At 44.5% G+C, this 17815-nt stretch overlaps 1 protein-coding gene across 10 annotated transcripts in view; it reads left to right on the forward strand.

Annotated features, from left to right (window-relative positions):
• Positions 1–17815, forward strand: part of APBB2 (amyloid beta precursor protein binding family B member 2) — a 1314926-nt gene that overhangs the window by 1220732 nt on the left and 76379 nt on the right. For all 10 annotated transcript variants that reach the window (XM_078678261.1, XM_078678265.1, XM_078678264.1 and 7 more), the window contains 2 exons: positions 4237–4351; positions 9347–9434. In XM_078678261.1, coding sequence (XP_078534387.1) covers positions 4237–4351; positions 9347–9434 — 203 coding nt within the window. The remainder of the gene's footprint in view (positions 1–4236; positions 4352–9346; positions 9435–17815) is intronic.

Genomic DNA, 17815 nt, shown 5'->3' on the forward strand with positions numbered 1-17815 from the left:
CACCTATGCATCCGTGCACCTATCCACCCTTTCACCCACCCACGCATCCTTTACCCCATCCACACGGGCACACACCGTCTCACCCACCACTGCATCCTTTTACTCATCGACTCACCCATTCTTTCTCCCAATCACTCATCCTTTTACCCATCATCCCTTTTCACCTTCTGTCCGTCCTTCGCTTTTCTATCCGCACATTTTCCTTTAACTTTAATTATGAGTATTTGTCTGCCAAGCTGCAGACAGAAGATGCCCATAAATAGCTCCACCCCCACTGTAGCTGGGGGTTCACGACGCCCTTGCAAATGCTCATTCGTTGTAACTCCTATGTAGTGCTGGCATTGCATCGCACAGGATACCATTGTACATTTCAGAAGTACACTGAATCATCTCCTATTAAATGCTTTAGTTCATAGAGGTACGGTATAAAGAAACGCTCGTTTTTTAGGTCTCGCCTGACCTAGCGCATGCCACACACACAACCACACACACACAACACACACACCACACACAAGCCCACACACAAACCACACACACAAGCACACACACAAGCACACACACAACCACACACACAACCACACGCACAACCACACACGCACAACCACACACGCACAACCACACACGCACAACCACACAACCACACACGCACAACCACACACGCACAACCACACACGCACAACCACACACGCACAACCACACACGCACAACCACACACGCAACCACACACGCAACCACACACGCAACCACACACACAACCACACACACAACCACACACACAACCACACACACAACCACACACACAAGCACACACAAGCACACACACAAACCACACACACAACCACACACACAACCATGCACAACCACACGCACAACCACACACGCACAACCACACACCACCACACACACAACCACACACAACCACACACACACACACAACCACACACACAACCACACACACACCCACACACACACACAACCACACACACAACCACACACACAACCACACACACAACCACACACACAACCACACACACACAACCACACACACACAACCACACAACCACACACACACAACCACACACACACAACCACACAACCACACACACACAACCACACACACACAACCACACAACCACACACACACACACAAGCACACATACACAACCACACATACACACCACACACACAAGCACACACACAAGCACACACACAAGCACACACACAAACCACACACAAAACCATACACACAACCACACACACAACCACACCCCCCCCCCACAACCACACCCCCCCCCACAACCACACATCCACCCCCCCCACAACCACACATCCACCCCCCCCACATCCACACACCCCCCCACAACCACACATCCACACACCCCCACAACCACACATCCACACACCCCCACAACCACACATCCACACCCCCCCACAACCACACATCCACACACACACACAACCACACACACACACATCCACACACACACACAACCACACACACACACAACCACACACACACAACCACACACAACACCACACACACATAACCACACACACACACATAACCACACACACACACATAACCACACACACATAACCACACACACATAACCACACACACATAACCACACACACATAACCACACACACATAACCACACACACATAACCACACACACATAACCACACACACATAACCACACACACACACAACCACACACATGCAACCACACACACAACCACACCAAGCATTGGCATAGCCAATAGGTCTCGCCTTTGGGACCTTATAAGTGTTTAGCAACGCAACAGTTGATGTGGTTGCACCAGGGATATTGTGCTGCATAACTAAATACTTAGAAGGTCCCAAAAGCGAGACCTATTGGCTATGCCAATGCTTGTTTTTTTAATGTTTTTTCACTGCAGTAGACGTTTTTACATTTTCAGTCCGGATTCAATGCAAGCAAGACCTAGTGACCTTGCCAGTGCATTTTAGGTCTGGCGCTAGCCAAGACCTTTTGCTTTTTCTAAACTGTAATTATAGTATACTTGATGTTCGAATCTTTCAGCCAGCCTTTTTCATACATTGGTCTGTTATTGTATCAGACACATTTACCTGCAGCCCATTGGAGCACAGAGCGTGGGGCATTGGCTGACCACTGCGAATGTTGCATTTTCCCTTTCACAAGGAGCAAGCACAACTTCATGAAAAGTAGATTACCTTAGTGCCAGGGACTACTATGGCTGGCAATGTGTGCTTTTTGAAACTAAAAACATGTTTGCTTTTTAGCAATGTTATTTTTAGGTTGATCAGAACCCAGCAGCTTACCTAGCCATAAAGTTGTACAAAAATCATAACAAACAAAACAATCATTTAAAATTCCAAAAGGCTGGTGGTCAACTCATGAGCTACTCTTGTTTTTTAGGTAATTAGTGTATGCATAGTTTCTTGTACAGTGGCGGAAAAATGTTCTTTAGGTTGTCCTCTCTTTTTGAGGAAGGTACAAGAAGCAGAACATGTCACTGCAGAATGGATGGCTTTATCTCGTAGCTGCTATAGTTGAAAGGGATCCACTCCTGAGCCAGGATGTGCACACAATTGCCTACCTAGTAAGTTAATGGCTGTTTCACACAGGGATCTTCTTGTAGCCTTTACTCAAGAGAAAAACTCAAAGAATATCATATCTGTGCTAGTACAGCCAGGGTAAAGATGGACTCACTGTTGCAGTTCGCAACCAAGTAGGCGATTCTGGTAGTTAAGACTGGCTTCCTGCCTGCTGTCAAGAACCAGCTCTTAATCGCAGATATCCGAGCGTCCCGGGTGGAGAAGGTGGTGAAGGCACCTACATTTCAGGACCAACACTATAGGTCCTCTCCAACCAAAGGAAGCAAAACAGTTGTAAAAAAAAATCCCATTCATAAACTAGTGATGTACAGTTGTCCTTCAACTGGTCAGTGAGTGTCAATGCAATTAGTGATGGGATCTATGTACTAATTGTTCGCAACCCAATTGCCTAGTAGGAGCTGCAACTTGACCTGCCTAATGGATGTTAGCGATGCAGGTAATAATATAAAGACCCCCAGTGTTTGCCTGAAAGGGACAGCAGACCACCACCCCTGCAGTTGAATATGTTTGGTTAAAAAAAAAAAGCAGCAGACTGTGGCCATTGAAGGAACAAATGCTGCTTAAAAAACTCCAGTTCGAGAAAACATCAAGGTTAGCAAGCAGTGGTGTGCTGGACCACTGTCTGCTCCCCCTGAGATCCTGTGGTATGGTTTCCAAAGGGGAAGCTGCAAAACAGACGACTGTCCTTTTGCAAACCAGTTACAACTTCAGTTTGCGGATCAGCAACCGATCAATGCTTTGTAATCGTAGTAGCGGTCCCACACCATTCACGCATCCTTTTTGGACTGGCAAATAGGAGGGGGTGCCCTTTTCAAGCCCCTCCTATTTTCAGTTAGAAAAAGGTGAGAACCCACATTAGGCAGGTTTGTTTTGGAATTGGAGTCAGTTGTCATGTGAAGTTTTCGATATATCCCCAGTTAATATATATGTGTATTTAAATTGAATTAATTTAAGGAGTGGGGTAATTAACGAGACAGTATAGTTCCATGTTTGTTTTATACAGCATGATTCTGAAGGGTAGTGAATTTAGGGGTGTACTTGTTTATTGCTCACTATTTTCGAATGTTAAAAGCCCAGTTCACAGTTTTAAGCACACTTGTGTTTCTTCACTCTAGGACCATATTCCTGACCTTTGCTCCTTTCCCTTAGTAGCACATGAAACATGTTCGACTTTCCATATACTTCCAGATATAGAGGTTTTCTTACATTACTGTAAGTCAAACGCTGTATGTGATTCTCCGTGACTATCAACCTCCCTAGCACCTTCACTTCTTTGGTACTAAACGATGATCAACCATGCGTCTCCTGTTTCATTTGTACTCGAAGATTGTGGGTTTTATTTATGCCATGAATTAAGATATCTGAACGACCTGTTCGTCTTGATTCATGCATATTCAATTAATGTCGATGCTGTTCTGCACCATTGATTTCTCCGGTGTCATTTCAGTAAATATTTGATGTCCTTTTCATTTTTGGTCCTGACACGGATCTCCCACCCTCCTCCCTCCCCCTAAAGCCGCCAGATTAATTGCTTGCTGGATTAATTAATGTGAACTGGAAAAGATGGCTTGGTGAATCACACCGGTTCTAACTCTGGATGTGTTGTGTTTTGCAGGGACTTTGCGTATGTGGCGAGGGACAGAGACACCCGGATCTTGAAATGTCATGTGTTCCGTTGTGACACGCCAGCGAAAGCCATCGCAACCAGTCTGCACGAGATCTGTTCTAAGGTGAGGACATAATGTCTCTTGAAGCATGCTATGTATTTCATGTTATGTGCATCTGCATAGCACCTCTCCACCATCTCCATTGACCCGTAGCATGGGGGTGGGGGTGCAGACTTCTCAACAGTCATGCTGGGATATTTTGTTAAACAACAATATATGGGGATATTTTGTTAAACAACAATATATGAGAAGCAGGACAGAAGAGGGTCTGAAGGGGCGGGAGAAAGAGAGAGTAGGGCATATTGTTAGAGGCACTTAAAGCACAACATTTTTCAAATTAATCAACATTTTTTAAAGCCTTCAAAACCGAGATGAGTGTGTGTGTGTGTGTGTTTTTTTTTGTCAGCGTGGGCACATACAAATCTCTGACACCCGACAGGCATTTTACCATACCCGACGAAACAATTGTACCCAACCATTTACAACAGAATAATTTTTTTAGGTGGGTGTAACACCCCAAACACCCCACCTGAACCTACGCCCATGACCAAGGCAAAATAGCCTGTTGTCCCCTCGGCAGTGTAAACAATTCAGACTTCTAACAGAGGGGGGGTGTAGTCTACGCAAGTATTTGGGGAGCTGCTGTGAATGGTGCAGTAGGACGTCAATATTTTGTTATGCAGCTCACTAATTTATAATACAAATTAGTTGCTGGCCTTCTAATTATTATTGTCGGTAGGAAGTGTTCATTGCAACATTAAACATGAAATATTTCCTTTCAGGATGACCGTTTAGATGTGGAGAACAAATGTCATCTACCTGCCTGCATGTCACAGTTAATGATTTGAAGCTAATCCTGTGCACGGAGACCTATTATGGCATGTCTACAAACATATTGGTTGCTGTTAATGGATTTAAATTATCTTTTTCTTATGGCGGACGAGCGTTCCATACCATGACATTTGCGAATGTCAAGTGACGACTCAAATATCGACTACCGCAATTCTTTTGTGCTCAATGACCCACTGCCCTGCTCTAAAGACATTGAAAAGATCAACGGGGTGATGGTGTCCCTGGCACCAGCATGCACCATGTAAGAGGTGTCATGTTAGACTGCGCAAGGACCTCAAATGGTGGTTAGCATTCAATCCACAATGGTAGCCCGCAAAGACATGTGGCTTTTCTAATGGTCTTTGTTCGATCTTAGTGATGTGCTTTTAGAAGAGACATTTGATCGCTGTGTTGTATAGGATTTATAATGTGCCAACATGTCTTAAAGACAGGAGCACTCGAGCAGGGGCTGATCTTCATAAAAGCATTACACTGCGACAACAGGAAGATAATGCTTCATTTGTGGGGGGTTTTGGGAGATGGAGTCTTACTGTGGATGCTGGCCTCCTCCCTATTGGGTAGAAACTGTGATCTGTTGTCTCAACTTCCACGACCTTTCTAACGTGTTGGTTAATCAACATTTTTTTAGCAGAAGGGTTCTCATCCTATTATTCTTTTACTTTTGACTAGTGGTGGCTCCTCCGCTACTGGATTTGACATGATTTGTACTGGAGCGGATAAAAACCTCTGAAACTTATTCTGGGTCCAAAATAGGCCAGATGGGTTACTCTGCTCCTTCATCCTCACAACATATTGCACTGACATTGAGTCTTCACTGTCTCCCAACTAAACGTAGAATGAAGTTCAAAGACAGGACCAGAGCTCAACACCTGCAGGATAGAACTTTGAACTGTAAACCTGGAAATAGATTAAAATCAGCTGAAACACGTGCTCGCTCTCCCCAAAAATAAAAATACAAGGAGTATAAGAAAAAATGCTTGGATGGACTCACTGAAAGTGACTTCTCATAACTATTCTTGACTTTTCAACCTGCAAGAAAAATCCCATAAATCTCTCTCTGCTTAGACTGCCATATCCACAAGGCTGACCTTGCCAAAAAAGGCATGCATCAGTGCAGTGCCAAAGGCACTTTGAAGTTCATTTGGGATAGTGTGATATAAATACCATGTACATATATACATCTATAGCACATAGATTTACATCCCATAGCCTGTTGTTAAAAATATTGTTTATTAATATTATTTTGTGTATTCGTATAACGCAGAACTCACCCGGAAAGGTATCATGGCGCTGAAGCAGGAGCTGTGTGGGCCGAGTCAGGGTCCAGGCTTAGGGAAGAGCCAGGTCTTCAGTTTCTTGTGAAATGAAAGAACTGAAGCGCTCGCTCTGATGTGCATGTCCTTCCTGGCTTTAGGAGCGAGGTAGGGGAAGGCTCGATTGCCAGATCTGGTTCTGCGTACTGAGCGGAGGTGTCTGGTTGATTTGTGAAAGTTTATGCAGTTGTTCAGACACATGGGCCAGTTTTGTGTAAGGCTTTATATGTGCGCATGAGTTGTTGGGAGCCAGTGGAGCTCTTTGAGGTGCGTGGTGATGTCAGTGCTGGGTGGGATGTAGAGGGTGAGTCTTCTTATCATTTGAGCGTTGATTGCAGCGTAGAGTGTATTGCCATAGATGCAGCTTGCTGGTGATGAGGGCTTGGGTGACGGTTCTGAAAGTGTTGGTGGGGAACAATTTGAAGATCTTTTTGAGCATCTTGAGTGTGTTGAAGCAGGAGACAGAGATTGCATTTACTTGGCCGTTCCTGGTGAGTTGGCTGTCGATTACTATTCCAAGGTTCTTTGAATGGGTTGCTGGGAGGGATGTGGGTCCGAGTTTGGCAGGGCACCAGGTGGAGGACCAGAGCGAGGCTTCTTTGCCAGCGTTTCTACTTTCAACTTGTTTGTATTGAGCTTGAGGTAGTTAATTTTTATTCATTAGATGATTTCGGTCATGTAGGAGAAGAAATTGGTCAGGGTGTTTGGCGTCTTGTCGGATAGGAAGAGTAAGAGCTGGGTGTCGTCAGCATAGTATATGATTTTGATTACATGGGGGTGGATAATGATGGTCAGTGGGGTCATGTAGGCTTGAACAGAGTGAGGCTGAGGATACTTGTGGAACTCCGCAGTTGAGGTTAACAGCGTCCAAGGAGAAGGGTCCAAGGCTGATCAACTAATAACTAAATATATATCTGTTGAGCAACAGACGTTGCCTCACAAAATAATATGGGCTTCAAGATCAGCAGAACTGTGACCAGACTTCTAAAGCACATACTTTTTTTGTTGTTGCAGTTTTATATAACGCAAACTCGACCCGGAGGTATCAGATTGTTTTACGTGAGCATCAGTTGCCCATTTATTTTTTTAAGGCACGGGGAAATTAAGTGATGTGCCCAGAATCGCAGGATTTGTGAGCCTCCCGCCAGACTCAAACCTGGTTCCCCAGCTTCAAAGTCGGCCGCTGTGGCCGTTAAGCCATATTGTCCCAGCATATTTTCATGACATGATGATTACAGTGTTCTTTGAAGCTGAACTAAGTTTAAATGCCCCCACTAAGTTACATTTCCATCAGTGGTCTGCCAGCTTTAGTTGCAATGTATTGATAAGTTACCTTCACCAATAAACCTGGTAGACCGTTCCTGGGGCCTCCCTTATGACCTGGTAAAATACTGATGTCTTTAAATTCCGCTCAGAAAACGGTATTTGACCAGGTAAAATAATGCTGTCTTTAAATTCCTGTTGCTCAGAAAACAGCGCTACATTACGCTAATTGATAATAGTAGAGTTGCATGAAATCATGTACATGAAGCCATAATGTTGCATAGCAATGTTATAACTATACTGCAAACTGAATAGCCTTTAGATGCTTTTTTTGCAAGTGCAGAGGTTATGCCGCCTTGGCTTGTTAAACAGATATTCATTGAGACTTTTCTGGAAATCCAGTTCTGCTGCTCACAGACCAGAAAGAGGGCCAGAGAAGATAACTTCAAAGACGAGGATACACGCTCGCGAAGCTATTCTATCCATACATTGAATAGCATATTTATGGGTTGCCCAGGTAGTTTGAGTAGGATGAGTGGAGGAATTGGTCCTGGATTTTTACTGGACACAAGGATAATGGAATGTATCTTGCAGAGGTTCTGGCTCGAAGCCAAGATCATTGGTTACTATTCGGTCACAGACCGGCTAACGTGAGCAGTTGTTGGTGCTTTGCCATCATTAGCCTGCACCCTTTGTACATAAATGCCTGCTCTACAAGTATGCTGATGAGGACTTCATTAGGCATGTCCTTAAAGAGGACAGACTTATGTGATTCCTTAGAGTTGAGCTGTACTTTGCTTTGCCACTATCCTCCTATGGTTATATGTGTAAATCTCTTGCATGTCCTTTGGCAGACCCTTCTTTCATGCAGGAAGTTGAACTTGCCTTCTCCAACAGTACTTTAACTGTTAGTTCAGCCTCGGAGAGTAACTCTCAGAAGTAGCAGACACGCGCACATGTGTGCCTAAGGTTCAGTTTCTTGTTCGGATAGGTCTCTTTCCTGCGTGTTGGAAAGTCTTCCCTGATACTTTGCCGGGCTGGACTCTTGACACTATCAATCTTTGCTTTGCCCTTATGTGTCTACCCTTGAGAAGATGCATCTCATCTCCCTACGGTCAACCCAGCGAGCCAGTATTGACAGCAGTGCTAGCAGTCCACTCAATATACAATAAAGACAGCACGTCAGAGGCCTGCCATTACAGCTCAATTATTATCAGGCTGCATTTACCATTAGAAACTGTCTCATCTCATCAAGCCCTTGGAGGCTTGAACAAGAAGACAGAACAGCTTATGCCTGTATAGTGCTATCAAGGAATTGGAAAAGGATAAAAACCCAAGTTAATGTTTTCATGCCATGACCTACTTCGTTATACTTTATGTAGGTGGGTGATTGAGTGCATGTTTTTAACAGACTACTTTAATATTAATAACACAAATCTCTGAGGAGAGATTCAAGGTAAATGTTTCCGGTTTAAAGCATTTTGTTTTCCCACCTTCATAAGGAGGTTAATATGCTGGTACCAGTCAGTCACCTTGTTATAAAAAATCAGTCTTCCATGTTTTTTTCCCTGGTCCCGGCATATTTTTTATAGTCCACTGTTTTACAACTAAATGTTCTCTCTTTTGGCAGATTATGGCGGAACGGAAGAATGCCAAAGCTGTTGCTTGCAGCTCGTTGCAGGAGCGGGCCCATGTGAGCATTGATGTTCCGCTGCAAGGTATGTAAAAAAAAAAAATGTATATTATATATGTACAGAATGTGTAGGAGGTTGAGTAGAACGTGAGTGGGCAAACATGAATTATACACTAATGATTCAAACTATAGTGATTATTGGAATTTCAATTAAAAATGTTAAGAGCTCAGGAATGAGGGGAAAAATGTCCCCTGCATAAAACAATAATCAATGGTCCAGAAAATTAATGCAACAGGTTTTGCTACTGTGAGCTTAGCCTGTATAGAGCACACGAAGGATAGTTGTCACAGGCACAAGAGCCAAGAGTCCAGGAACCAGTCTAGAGTGGCAATGGAGACTTACTAACAGGATCTGGGAGGGTGGAGAGAACCAACAGCCTGGCCCTGAAGGAAAATACATTTCTTATCCAATCAATGCTTCTTTTCCATACATTTCATTGCACATTTTCAGTTCAAGATTACTCACTTTCAACAAGTATGTTAGCTCAATTTCACTGAGCGGAGATACTTGCCCATGCCTGTATTTACATGCTTTCATAATCGAAGCAAAGTGGTACTCTGTGTTCCCATACTCATACCCTAACCTTTGTTTGGACAGTAAAGTCCTTGTAATGTTTACAGGTCGGGAGATGTGGACAGACAAAGATCTTAAGCTTATGGTTCAATGCTAGAACCTCTCCTGCTACTTGGCTTCCCTGCTCCATAAGGTGTGAAAGTCTACATCTGAGGGTCCAGTGGCAGGTGTCCAATAGTTAAAAAAATAATGATAAAGTATTGCAGGTAATGATAGCTGCGCCAAAAGAGATGAGAGGCGCAATTATTATTTTAAAGGTACATCACAGATAGTAACCTGACCATGCAAATGTGACACTGTTTGCTGGAACGCTTTTTATTCTTTTAATAAAACTTTTTAATTGAGCATATGCAGTGTACAGCAAGATCATCAATGAGCACATATAAATGGAATGAACAATTTAACAACTCGTGGCGATGGCATACATATCCATCAGTTACAGTGTGACCAAAATCTGCAAAGTGTAACAGGGTATCATGCTTATCAAAATATCTATTATACATTCAGCATTCTGCATTACCTGGGGGCTCAGCCTGCACTACAGATCGCAGGTATTGTAATAGTGGTTCGACATATATCGTTAGGTCTAGAGGAAGAGGGGAGCTCTTCCGCATATAACACCAACTGATCCCGGCAACCCGCCAGATCCTGGAGCTATTGTGTAGTCCTCGGCGTAGCCGTGCTCTCCCACGTCATTGCCACACGCCTCTTGGCCATGAGTAAAGCCCCTTTCACCAGTTTACCTGCGGCCCCCTTCACAGTAGGCACTAATCCCAGCAAGCATACATGTGGTGAACACTGCAATTCCAGATTAACCATTGTGGACAGTGCGCAAATCACTCCCTCCCAAAACTGCGCCACTCTTTGACACTCCCAGGACAAGTACCAAAAGTCGGCATCTGCAACTCCACATCTCTTACATGTGTCAGTGTCACAAAGCCCATACTTGAATAGCTTATGTGGAGTATAGTACGCTTAGTGTAGATACTTAAAATGGATTATGCGAAGCATACCATTAGAAGTAAGGGCCCCCGTGATTTGGCAACAATGTTCCCAGTCCTGCAGCGTCAATGGCGGGACCAAATGAGCATTCCATGTCTCTAAACTTTTGTTGTGTGACTGCGGCTTCTCCTCTCTAGCAGAACGATACAGCTTGGTGAGAAGTTTACGTCGTGTTGGACTGAAGAGATCCTAAAAGACTTACTCGGCTGCAAAGCTGATGGGCCTATGGATGTAAAAGTCCAACAGGAAATTCCATTGTTTGTGATTTACTGATTGCTTTTGCATTATAGTGGGTACACCTCTTTATGGTTGGATTAGGCTGTATTATATTACTTTGTGTAATATCTGTCTATAATAATGCAGTTGAGGTGTAATGACTTAAATGCGCATACTTGTTTATTAGGCCAAACTATTCAAAATTCTAGTGTAGAACCTTCCACTTGCTAAAACCATCCATCTGCCCCAACCACCCATAGCAAGAACCTACACTACATGATACAGAATGAAGCGGTCAGAGATGGTTGACCTTCCCATGTACACGAAAAAAAGTTTCTGGTGGATACTTCTAACTGCAGATTCCTCACCTTGTGAATATTTCCCAGGCATCAGGCATTAAAGCAGTATTACTGTGCGCTGGTAGATGGTGCCTCATTCACAGGTGGCAGATGTTTTAGACCAACAGCTCCCCAATATACAATTGAAAACTAATTTCTTAACTGAGATTCTTCAGCCAGGTCAGGCTCCAAAAGAATCTCTACTACTGTTTAATGAGGTTCTCACAAATACCCTTTGAGGTGAGACCATGTTCAGGCCCACCTGTCAACAGGGCAGATTGCTTGTTTACATTGTCCTGCATCAAATAACCCAGACTTTCTTACTCAACATCCAGTGCCAGAGAGTTAGGTGGTTGAGGCATCCACCCATAAGACTGAACCCAATGTCATCCCCACCAGGAGTCAAAAAGGATAGAAATATTTGGCAAGCTGATTTTCTCCTCCACGAGTCTTGCTTTGAGATCAGTGAATGGCAGTCGTCTTCTAGGCCCCTACTCCCATGCAGTTCGGGAAATGCCGGCACAAGTTTTACCGGCGGTATCAGACAACCTTCTGGCAGCCCTTACTCAAGCTATTCAGGATGAGATGATTGCGACAAAGCAAAATGCTACATTTTTGTTCTGGCTTGGACATGAACGTCTGCTTAGTCCGTGCAATGAGTAACAGTGTGGCACTAAAGTGCAACTTCTGGATGAGGTCTATGGACCTTTTCAGTGATGTCCAAGCATCTCTGATGGTCATGCCGTTTGACAGCTCTCACATCTTTGGCAAAAAAGTGGATTTAGCCCTGGAACAGTTTAAGGAGGGTATGAGTATAGCTGGTTCCTTGGGTCTTTCTGCCCCCACCAGACAACTCCAACAGTCTCCCCCCTCTCCATGGCTATAGTTGGTCTTTTCAGTTTTGCCAATGCCAGCTCCCATCTTCAGCCCGTCAAGCCTTTCACCCCTTTTGTGCTGAGACTGTGCCTCCTAGAGACTGCACAGGACAGGAGGGACAAGATGTTGCTCAGTACCACATCCCTCCAGCATCCACAACCTCAAAACTGCTTTAGTGTGTCCTTACCGGCACACAGCCAACGTGTTGGAGGCAAAATCTGATCTTTCCTCCAATAGTGGCAGGCCATCATTTTAGAGATTTGAGTCCTGCAAATTCTATATCAGGGCTATGCCCTCCCAATTCTTTCTACTCTGCCACACCTTTCACCATCACATGTACATCTTGCAACAGGAACTGCAGGCCCTTTTGGCCAAAGGGGCCGTAGATAGGGTTCTGATCTCGGCAGCAGGAACTAACTCCGGCTACTTCATGGTACTGAAGAAGGAGGCAGTCCTTCGTCCTATTTTAGATCTTCTCACTTAACACCTTCCTGCAGAAGGGCAAATTCAAGATGCTATCCCTAGCTTAAGACTCTGTCTGCCTTAGACTCCGGTGACTGGATTGTGGCATTGGACCTGCAGGATGCTTATTTCTGTATCCCGTCCTGCAGGCCCAGAGGTTCTACCTGCTGTTCACAGTGAGCCACAAGCATTGTTGGTTTGCAGTGCTCCCTCTGGCCTCACCAGTCCCCCTCGGGTGTTCAAAAAAGTGATTGCATCACACCTTCACGGGTGCCAGTCTTCACCTACCTTGATGACTGACTGCTGAAGGTGGGGTCACCCCAGGCAGTCATCAACCACCTCCAGATGACAACAAACCTCCTAACATCGCCGGAGTTTACTGTCAACATGCCGAAGATACACCTGACTCCTTTGCATATGCTCTTGCTCAGCTGAACTATTCTGGGTACGGTACGGTTCCATGCGTTTTCTCCATAGCGGAAAGTTCAAGATATTTTGTCTATGATCCTCATGTTTCATCCTCTATCCTGGATCTCATTATGAATGAATTTGAAGCTGCTGGGATTGTTGCAGGCATCCTGTTGGCCATTCATACCAGGTGGCACATGCGGGCTCTGCAATTGGACCTCAAATCAGAGTGAGTGCAATGTCAGGGTAATCTGTCAGATTGTATCCAGATTTCAGAGGAGACCGCAAAAGTCTTACAGTGGAGGCTGCTGGACCACAAATGAGGCAGTGGCCGTTCCCACTCCTTAAACCACCCAGAGCTAACGGTGGTCACTGATGATTCACTACTGGGTTGTGATGGCCATCTGGGAGAGTTGGAGATCAGATGCTTCTGGCCTCTGATCTCCGACAGAGCCTCGACTCCACATCAGTTTGTTGGAGTTGAGGGCATTTTGGTTGGCTTTGAAGGCCTTCCTCCTGCCCACCATCAAAGAAAGGCTCAAGCAGGTGCTGACAGACAACATCACCTCCATGTGGTACTGCATGGGGTCTTGTGCTCTGTTCCTGGAGGCACTGCACCTGTATAAGTGGCTGGACCGCCAGGGAATTTCCATGGTGGTAAACCACATGGTGAGATCTCTAAATGCCATGGCAGACAAACTCAGCCACCGACGCTTAGGAGATCACGAAAGGCAGTTGCACTCGGAGTTCGCACAGGGCTTCTTCCATCAATCGGGAGAGCCCTAGCTCGCTCTATACCTCCCACCACTGCAACTGCGTAATCTCAACACTTTTATGTGTTGGAATTTACAAGGGAGCACTCTTTCGGGAAAAAACCTTCCATCCAGAGTGAAGCTCGGGACTCCTGTAGGCCTGTCTATCGCTGCCTCTCCTACAAGTACTGAAGAAGGTCAGAAACGCCAGGTCCCAAGTCATCCTAGTGGTGGACTTTGCATGTTATGAAAAGTCTTCAAATGGCTTTGCCTGAATCCCAGGCGTACCGTCACACAGGTTCTAATCACCAGCAGATAAGACTACGGCAGCGCACTCTACGCTGGGATCACCACACACCTTCTGCAGAGATTCCAACCCATACAGAACTCCACTGCCAGACTCATCCTCGACCTACCCAGATGGACCCATATCACCCCAACCGCAGAAAACTCCACTGGCTCCCCATACAAATGAGCTGGCAATTCAAGCTGATGATCCATGTCTACATAGCACTGCACAACCAAAGACCAGCCTACATCAACCATCGCCGCAGTGCGCCAAAAAGGAGAGAGTACGGGACTTTGATGACATGGAGAATGCGCATGCAGGGGGCTCCCTGTGCGCGGAAATGGACAAGACACCTTTCAAATTCTGCAAGAATTGTCATCATAAGTACGCTCAAAAGGATCAACCTCCAGTCTGCAACCTTTGCCTGCCGCTAGGTCACCGAAGTGAAGATTGCAAAACTTGCTCGGCCTTCACCCCAAAGACCTTGAGGGTAAGAGAGAGAAGGGCCAACTACAACATGCAGGGCCAGGGGCCAGCACCGTCGCTTCAAGATCTGGGTCTTTCCAGCGAAGAGGAGGACAACGTCGCTGAGCGCTAAAGTTGATGAGGACACAGACATCCCAGTCGTAGTGTTCGAGAAGAAGACTTCAAAGGAGGTAAGAGAGCTGTCGACCTCGAAAAAACAGGATAAGACATGAAAAATGTCTCATAGACCTCGAACAGAGCCTCGCCATCAAAACAGTCAACGACCGCAGGCGCCACCAAAGATAAACAATCCATTGGATCCTTAGACAAGGACTCTGTGATGGCGAAAACTCTAGAAAAATCGAAGACGTCAAAAGGCAGTCACGAAAAAGACGTCTCTACGTCGAAACAAGAGATGTCAAAACAGCCTTCAACAACAGTGTCGGCAGCGTCAAGCACGAAGAGAAAGGCGGGGGATCTTGACGCCGAAACACATGCTTCGGAGGGATCACTGACAAAATATCAAAGGTCAAAAAATCGACCTACAAAAATATTGGAGCAAGCATATCGATGTCAAGAATATCGATATCCTATCTACAACATGGTAAGTACAAAACTAGCAAACAAAATGGACTTAAAAAATATAGTTAGTAAAAATATTGTTTTTTTTTAGTAAAAAAAATATGTAAAATAAACTAAATACTTATAAATAAAATGAACATAGTTAAAAATATTTTATAATGTTTAAAATTAATAAGTAATACATATAATTTCAATAAAGCATTATTTAAACATACATATAATGTAAAAATTACTATTCCCACTCCAGTGAGTGCAACAGTAGGCAAAGTGTTGGATTGCGTAGGGTTAAAATTCTAACTCCAGAGAGTGCAACAGTAGGGAAAGCGTTGGATAGCGTGGAAGTTAAAAATAACTTTCTTATAAATAAAACATAATTTTTTTTAAATTAATTATTAAATAACTCTAAATTATTTACAAATATCAATGCATAGTTATTAAAAACATAATTACCAATGAATAATTAACAATAAATAATAATAAATATTAATTAATATTAAGTACCAAATAATAAATATTGAACAATAAAATATTTTTAATACCAAAAACATATTGATTATTAAAACTGAATTACCAATTAACAAATATTGAACAATTAAATGATTTTTATACCAAAAATAATATTTCTTAAACATTCATTACCAATTAATAATTGCTTATTAATATATTAATTGCATTTATCAATAAAGAATATTTATTAATATTAAATTACCAATTAATGATAAAACAATGAATTAATTTTCATAACCAAAAAATTATAATGTAACATAATTGCCAATTAATAATTAATGTCCAATAAATTAATTATCAATACCCAAATGTTGGAAAGCGAGGCAGCGTCTGTGAGGCCTGCACAAATAACATGATTACATTTGTGCTTCCCTGGGAAACAAACACCCAAATGTAGCGCCTGACTCTGATGGTAGCATTGCAGAGCAGTCTGAGGCTTACTCAAAGGGAGGTGGTGTGGGCTAGTAATCTCCATTTGCAGGTGCGCAAAAATAACACTCAATAATTGATTGTCCAGTTTGTACTTTGCTTTATAAAAGTAAGAGTACATTTATTAAACACACACACTACTCAATACTATGCACTAATTTACAAATATACATAAGCTGTTGGAATTACTTTGTGACATTGCGTAACATCTCCACCCCTCCCGCAGGGGCTGGGGTCTAGTACCACCACTTCCATGTATGCACATCATCTTACCCCCAATGCAGGGAGTTGGACTTAACCTGGAGCAAGGGCCCTGCACACTGGCACAATCCCAGTGGCAACCCCCCCCCCCATTACCTCAACAAGCATTGAACAGGGGTACACTTGCCTTGGTGACACATGACCCTGACAGAGCATCTCCTACTGACCATAAAGTATGCACCTCTACATCTTAAGGGCTAACAGTCTGGGCTCTTCACCTAAGTGCAGCAGCAAGAATACATGTTTTACGCACACTTTAGAATGACAGTACTCATAACATTTGGATATCATTAAAAATGCATTGCAATTACAGCCCCTAAAGGCATCACAGATGATCACAGGATTAAGTAAATACCGTCAGACAACCCAGCAGGAGTGTCTTGTCACTTAAATCCACTTTGCTTATATCACCTTACAAACTGTGAAATTCAGTCCCTCCAAAAGAATTAACCATTAGTAAATGCATTTCAATGTAATTACACCATTTCACCTCCAGTGGATGCCCTTCTCAAGACATCTCCAACTCAGCCTTTCAATCTTTGGTGCACTTCTCAATGCACCCCCAGCTGTAGAACAAAAGTTCCAGCCTAAAAGGTGATGCAGTCTTCGCCGAGCGTTGAGGGGTTATTCTTTTTAAATCTTTAAGAAACTTAGGGTGGGACTTATCTTTATACTAGGGCGACACTGTGCTTCTCCAACAGCTCCCCCCAGCACCTTTTCACACTCCAGGGTGATCCTCTGGGGCCAACAAAACCACCAAAAATGATCCATTCCTCATGCCTTGCAAGGCATTATGGGGGCGCTTCAAGCTCCTGCTGCTGAATAATAGATGAGCGGCACTCCCGCTTTGCCAGGGAGAGCTGCGCTGGCGCTTCGCCGCTTTCTGGGGCCTCGGTGGGGGGCCCGGTCCCGGTCCCACCCGGATCCCCAGGTGAGTGCAGAGGGCTCGGGGAGCCCACCCCTGGCCGCTCTCCTCTTTCCTGGGGCCCCTCGCACCGCTGAAGGTCTTCCTCGGGGGGCTCCGGTCCCACCCGGACCCCCACATTCCTTCTTCGTTGGAGGGCCACCCCCGACTGCCCCAACTCTTCTGTGTTGCCACGGGAGCCAGCCGAGCACTTCTGGTCTTCCCGCTCCGGTGGACGCGAGTCAGCTTCCCCGCTTCCGTGGGTCTCCGGCCTCATCCACACTCTGGGCCCGGGGTTGAGGTCCCAGGCCCCCGAACATATTCGGGGGGGAGGCGCGACG

Source organism: Lissotriton helveticus, chromosome 2_2, assembly GCF_964261635.1.
Source record: "Lissotriton helveticus chromosome 2_2, aLisHel1.1, whole genome shotgun sequence".
Lineage (NCBI taxonomy): Eukaryota > Metazoa > Chordata > Amphibia > Caudata > Salamandridae > Lissotriton > Lissotriton helveticus.